Here is a 6,000-nt window from a genome sequence, read left to right as displayed (position 1 = left end):
CTGTATATGACTGGCTATATGTAGTATACAGGCTGTAGTGCACTAGTATCCAGCCCAGTACATACTGCAGCTAGCAGACACGTCTTCCAGCAGGGTGCAGGCAGCGCAGCCATAAGTGCAGGAGAGGGATTTGCCGCTGCCTCCTCCTCTCTGGTTGCCTGGCAAACACACACAGCCTCTCTCTCACACTTCACTACCGGGTTATAAAGAGGAGAGAGCAGACAGCTCCCATCCCTCCTCCTCTCCATCCTTCCCCTCCCTCTGCCAGTTATTACTGTACAACTAGTACACACACCAGCTTCCACACACTCCCTGTGCCAGCTCCCAGCATGGCGATCAGCTGGTGACACTCACACATGTAGTGTGCCCACAGAGCCAGCTGCAGCCAGAGGCTACAGGACTTCTCCTGCTTCCTACACCCATCCCCACAGCCTGGCCATTCATCAGGCACCACCAAGGAACCCCCTGCTCATCTCTGCCACACAAGCAGGGGCCATGTCCAAGAGCCTGAAGAAGAAGAACCACTGGACCAACAAAGTCCACGAGTGTGTGCTGGACAGGAGCCTGGAAGGGGAGCTTGGCTTTGACATCAGAGGGGGTGCTGAGAATGGCCAGTTTCCTTACCTTGGGGAGGTAAAGCCTGGCAAGGTGTCTTATCAGAGTGGCAAACTGGTACCTGAGGAACTAGTGCTGGAGGTGAATGATACCCCAGTGGCTGGGCTCACTATCAGGGATGTATTGGCTGTCATCAAGCACTGCAAGGACCCCATCAGGATCAAGTGTGTAAAACAAGGTAGGAGTGCTGTTCTCTGCTATGCACATGCTGCTGTGCCAGGGCATGCCATAGCCCATGCGTCTTCTATTGTGTAGCCTTTCTGTGGGGGCATTACGGTCTGTGGTGACAGGGGTTGGCAGAATGTAAACAGTAAGACATGGCATGAGTTGGGTACCTGCAGGATGGCATTCTTATAAGCTTTTCACATGGGAATGATCACAAGGAGTAAGCCCAGCCCTGCAATGCAGCGTTGTATCCAAAAGGAAGTATCCACATTCAGGAGTTGCCTGAGTAACTTTGTTTTAGCATCTGACTTGTAGGAGTTTGGGGATTTCTTGGTGCTGGCACAGTGTGTGTGCCAAGATAGCGATGTTCCCTACGTTTAGGGCATGGGCAGAGGTGTCGCAGGATGTAATGCTATCACTATGCTGAGGACTGCTGTGTGCTGGGGCTTACATGTGTGATCACAAGCCTGCGCTGAGTGCTGGTGTTGTTATGGGCACTCTTATGCTATACTAGACCAGGACCATGTGCATTCCTGCATATTAGCTTTGCATTTTATATGGGCTTGTTCAGTGCTTTCTGGGACTCTTCAGTCTGTTTTCTACTTGTGGATTGTGTAAATCGGAGACTAAAAGACCTTAGACTGAATAGAGATGCTAAGGAGAGGCTGTAAATGAAGGCTAGGTACAGTAGCTAGGTAACAGGATCATTGAGAAAGCTAAAACTACTACAGCATGGATAGCTGGGGCACACAGCTCCAATGACAAGTCTGGAAATAACTTCCACTTTATCATGTGGCTGCAGGGTAACATAGTCTGGGGCAACACTCCACCTAATACTAGTAATTGCCTTGCACTGTATGTGTATCGACAAGAAATGAAGGAGGGTGAATGTGGTTGTGGAGGGGATTTTCAAGCTAGAATAGAAAACACTTATCAGTGTAGTATGTAGATAAGAGAGAATGTATCTAAAAAGATGTAAAAGCCTCCTACTAGTATCTAAAACAACATGACAGAGAGCATGCTCTTATCTGCAGAACAGTTCTCTACACGGGTATGGTATCTTTCCAACAAGCTATTGAATGTTCTGTTATTTATGGGCTCATAGCAATGTTAGTAAATCTAATAGTGATTGTTATTATATTTGGGATATTGTATACATAACAATGTTTGACTTGTTTTTATTCTAAGAGAAGAATGAACAACATTATGATTACCATAGAGTCTCATAGTAAAGTTAGTAATTATATTGTTACACTGTATGCTATATCTATGTTTGGTTACTACTTTACAGTTCTAGAATAGGGTATATATGATTAAACAAACACATGTGGTAAGTCTCCTGGGAATTACTGGAAATGTTTTATTTCACTGATCAATTAGTTATTACTACCTGCATACACCAAGAGGCACTGTGAGTAAGTTCTGGAGATCTGTATGTCTACTATGCCTTACATAAGACCTAGTACTTTACATTTAATCAGGGTTAATGAGTGTCAGATTAATGACAGCTCTGAAAGGATGAGAACAGTCAGGTTATTTACAAGAGTGTGGTAACAATGAAGTGATCTCATGACGCTGCTCACATCTCTACCAGGCCCCTCCATTGACATGAAGTCATTTTTGGAAGTAACACTGAATACATTTCTTGTACTGGTGTGAAATGAAGCAATGCTTATAGTCAGATGTTACCTATGAGCGTTACAAATCTGTGAACAGTGTATATTTCATGTATAAAGTCCTCTAAGTTGGTCTAAAATTCAGAGGATGCAGCTGGGAACAGATATTGACTATTTTGTGGCGCTGGAGTCGTTTTTGTCAAGCTTAGTTTACCTTTTATATTTTATCTAATACTAGCTTACCCGTCGCGCGTTGCTGCGAAGACAGACAGACATACATTCATTAGTTTTTATATATCTAGATAACAACCAATCACAGCGCAGCTTTCATGTTACCTCAGTGGTATAATATATAACAACCAATCACAGCGCAGCTTTCATGTTACCTTAGCAGTATAAAATATAACAACCAATCACAGCGCAGCTTTCATGTTACCTCAGCAGCAAGAGAAATAACAACCAATCACAGCGCAACTTTTATTCTGCCTCAGCAATATAAAAAATAGCAACCAATCACAACGCAGCTTTCATGTTACCTCTGCGGTATTATATATAGCAACCAATCACAGCGCAGCTTTCATGTTACCTCAGTGGTATAATATATAACAACGAATCGCAGCGCAGCTTTCATGCAACCTCAGTAGTATAAGAATTAGCCACCAATCACAGCACAGCTTTCATGTTACCTCAGCAGTATAATATATAACAACCAATCACAGCACAGCTTTCATGTTACCTCAGCATTCTCAATATCCAGCAATTGTCTTGCGAAACGTTCGGCGGATGCATCATTTTGTGGTTGAACACTCATCCCGTTGCTCGTAATGCCTTTTGCTTTCGTGCTTGAGATGGAAATCAAACGATCTTTGTCTGGGGGGCATAACTGTCGACGATGTTCGCACGCGCGGCACCTATCGTAGGATAGTTGTACTATGCCAGTAATCTTTCCAGCAGTGTACTCAGCAACTTCCCAAAGTCTCATGGCAATTGGATGAATGGTGTAGTAATGCATAAAGGACAGACAGACAGACATACATTCATTTATATATATCAGGAAGTGAGAGAATTAGATTCCATACGTAAAATTTGGATGCTAATTGTTTTGTGCTTAGAATTGAATAATCGACTTGGGACCCATTAACTTTTCCTATTTATGACATAATCAATGCTTGTGCCAAATTTCAAGTTTCTATGTGAGAAAATTACATTCCGTACGTAAAATTTGGACGCTAATTCTTTTGCGCATAGAATTGAATAATGGAGTTGGGACCCATTAGCTTTTCCTATTTATGACATATTCAATGGCCGTGCAAATTTCAAGTTTCTATGTGAGAAAATTACATTCCGTACGTAAAATTTGGACGCTAATTGTTTTGCGCATAGAATTGAATAATCGAGTTAGGACCCATTAGCATTTCCTATTTATGACATATTCAATGCCCTGCCAAATTTCATGTTTCTATGTGCGAAAATTGCATTCCGTACGTAAAATTTGGACGCTAATTGTTTTGCGCATAGAATTGAATAATCGAGTTGGGACCCATTAGCTTTTCCTATTTTTTGACATAATCAATGCTCCTGCCAAATTTCAAGTTTCTATGACATTGGGAAGCGAGAAAATTAGATTCCGTACGTAAAATTTGGACGCTAATTCTTTGGCGCTTACAATTGAATAATCGAGTTGGGACCCATTAGCTTTTCCTATTTATGACATAATCAATGCTTGTGCCAAATTTCAAGTTTCTATGACATTGGGAAGCGAGAAAATTAGATTCCGTACATAAAATGTGGATGCTAATTCTTTGGCGCTTAGAATTGAATATTCGAGTTGGGACCCATTACCTTTTCCTATTTATGACATAGTCAATGCTCGTGCCAAATTTCATGTTTCTACAACATCGGAAAGTGAGAGAATTAGTGGCAATGATGGAAATCGAACGATCTACGTGGGGGGGTCGTAACTGTCGACGACGCACGCACGCGCGCCATTTATCATAGCATACATGTACTATGCCTATAATCTTCCCAGGAGTGTACTCAACAACTTCCCAAAGTTTCATGGCGATCGGATGAATGGGGTAGTAGCGCATAAAGGAGAAACAGACAGACAGACACACAGACAGACACGCATACATTCAATTTTATATATATAGATATATTATATAGAGTTTCTATTTGTATTGTCTATTCATTAATACTTTACTGAAGTGGGAGGCATCTGCAGTACATGGTGTGTGATGACATTGGCTGTGTGCATGTTGAAGCATTTGAAAAATGTGCAAATAAAAGAGAAGTATATTAATGTGACCAAATGGTGTATCCGAACCTAAAATTGCAGTGTATCACAGAAAGGGAAATATAAAAACAAACAATTACTGAAAATGGCCACATACTTACTGATACAGGAGGGTCAATATGTGCACGTATTTGCCCTCCTGTATCAGTAAGTATGTGGCCGTTTTCAGTGAACCTAGAATTGCATATGACACGCCACTAGGCCTGTCTGGTCAACAATGGGACCTACAAGGGATTTCTATTCTGTCCCATAGATAAGTAATATATTAGATATTAAATAAATATTGAGTTGCCCAAGTGCAATTTTTCTATGCCAGACTGGCTGACATAGAGTACTTTTACAAAGGATGCCTGACAGCTGTCCCAACGATGATCACAACTGTAACATAGTAACATATTTCTCACCTCCCACCCCGCTGTTGATCCAGAGGAAGACAACAAACAATCCTAATGAGGTAAAAGCCAATTTTCCCCATTTAGGAGGAAAAAAAAATATTCCTAATTCAATCTGGCAATCAAAATAATCCCTGGATCACCAACCCTTTTGAGATTATTAAAGGGGTTCTGACATCAAAAAAAAAAAATTGTACTCACCTTGCCTGGTCCGATCGCCAGGCATGTCCCCTCCAGCCGGCATCTTCTTCTGTGCCTTTAAAGCAGAGCAGGAGCGGTCAAAAAGACCGCTTCCTGCTCTGGTCCGTCCGTCAGGCACTTCCGAGGTGAACGGACGGACCGCCCACAGCAAGCACGTCACAAGCAGTGCTTGCTGTGGGCGGCCCGTCCGTCCGGCTGAACTCCGGAGTGCTGCGCATGCGCAGTGGAGACGCAGCCCGTCCTGACTCCTGTCAGAGGGCACCTCTCCACTGCGCATGCGCGCGATCCCGGAGCCGCGCGGCTCCTGCAGACAGAAGAGGAGGAGCAGCGCCTGCCGGGAGATGACCCCCCCGATGTCAACAACAACAGAAGAACAGGTAAGTATTATCTTTTTATGCTTTAGCAGCCATTAAACCATGGGTTCCCTGTGTCCATTAGGCAGACCAGGGAACAATGGCTGCTAAAGCATAAAAACATTATTTGTGTCAGAACCCCTTTAATGATTATAGCATATAATGTTGAATCGCTCAAGAAAGGTGTCCAGGCCCATCTTAAACTCTTTACTGTGCTTTTACGCAAGAGCAATAATTGCTCACTGAATGGAAGCAGATCACGTCCGAGATCTCTTCCTGCCACTCCATTTAGAGTAAACAGTCAGTCATTCATAGATGAACGACTGCTGTTTACATGGGCCAATAGTCGCATGGTTTTTAGC

General features: G+C 42.9%; 1 protein-coding gene across 5 annotated transcripts in view; it reads left to right on the top strand.

Annotated features, from left to right (window-relative positions):
* The first annotated feature begins 302 nt into the window (after positions 1-302).
* The window catches only part of MAGI2 (membrane associated guanylate kinase, WW and PDZ domain containing 2), a 955,112-nt gene continuing 949,414 nt past the window's right edge, over positions 303-6,000 (top strand). For all 5 annotated transcript variants that reach the window (XM_066592005.1, XM_066592007.1, XM_066592003.1 and 2 more), the window contains exon 1: positions 303-793. In XM_066592005.1, coding sequence (XP_066448102.1) covers positions 496-793 — 298 coding nt within the window. In that variant the 5' untranslated portion in view covers positions 303-495. The remainder of the gene's footprint in view (positions 794-6,000) is intronic.

Source organism: Eleutherodactylus coqui, chromosome 2 (assembly GCF_035609145.1).
Source record: "Eleutherodactylus coqui strain aEleCoq1 chromosome 2, aEleCoq1.hap1, whole genome shotgun sequence".
Taxonomy (NCBI): domain Eukaryota; kingdom Metazoa; phylum Chordata; class Amphibia; order Anura; family Eleutherodactylidae; genus Eleutherodactylus; species Eleutherodactylus coqui.
Note: the sequence above shows the minus strand (reverse complement) of the source record. Positions and strands in the feature narration are given on the sequence as shown.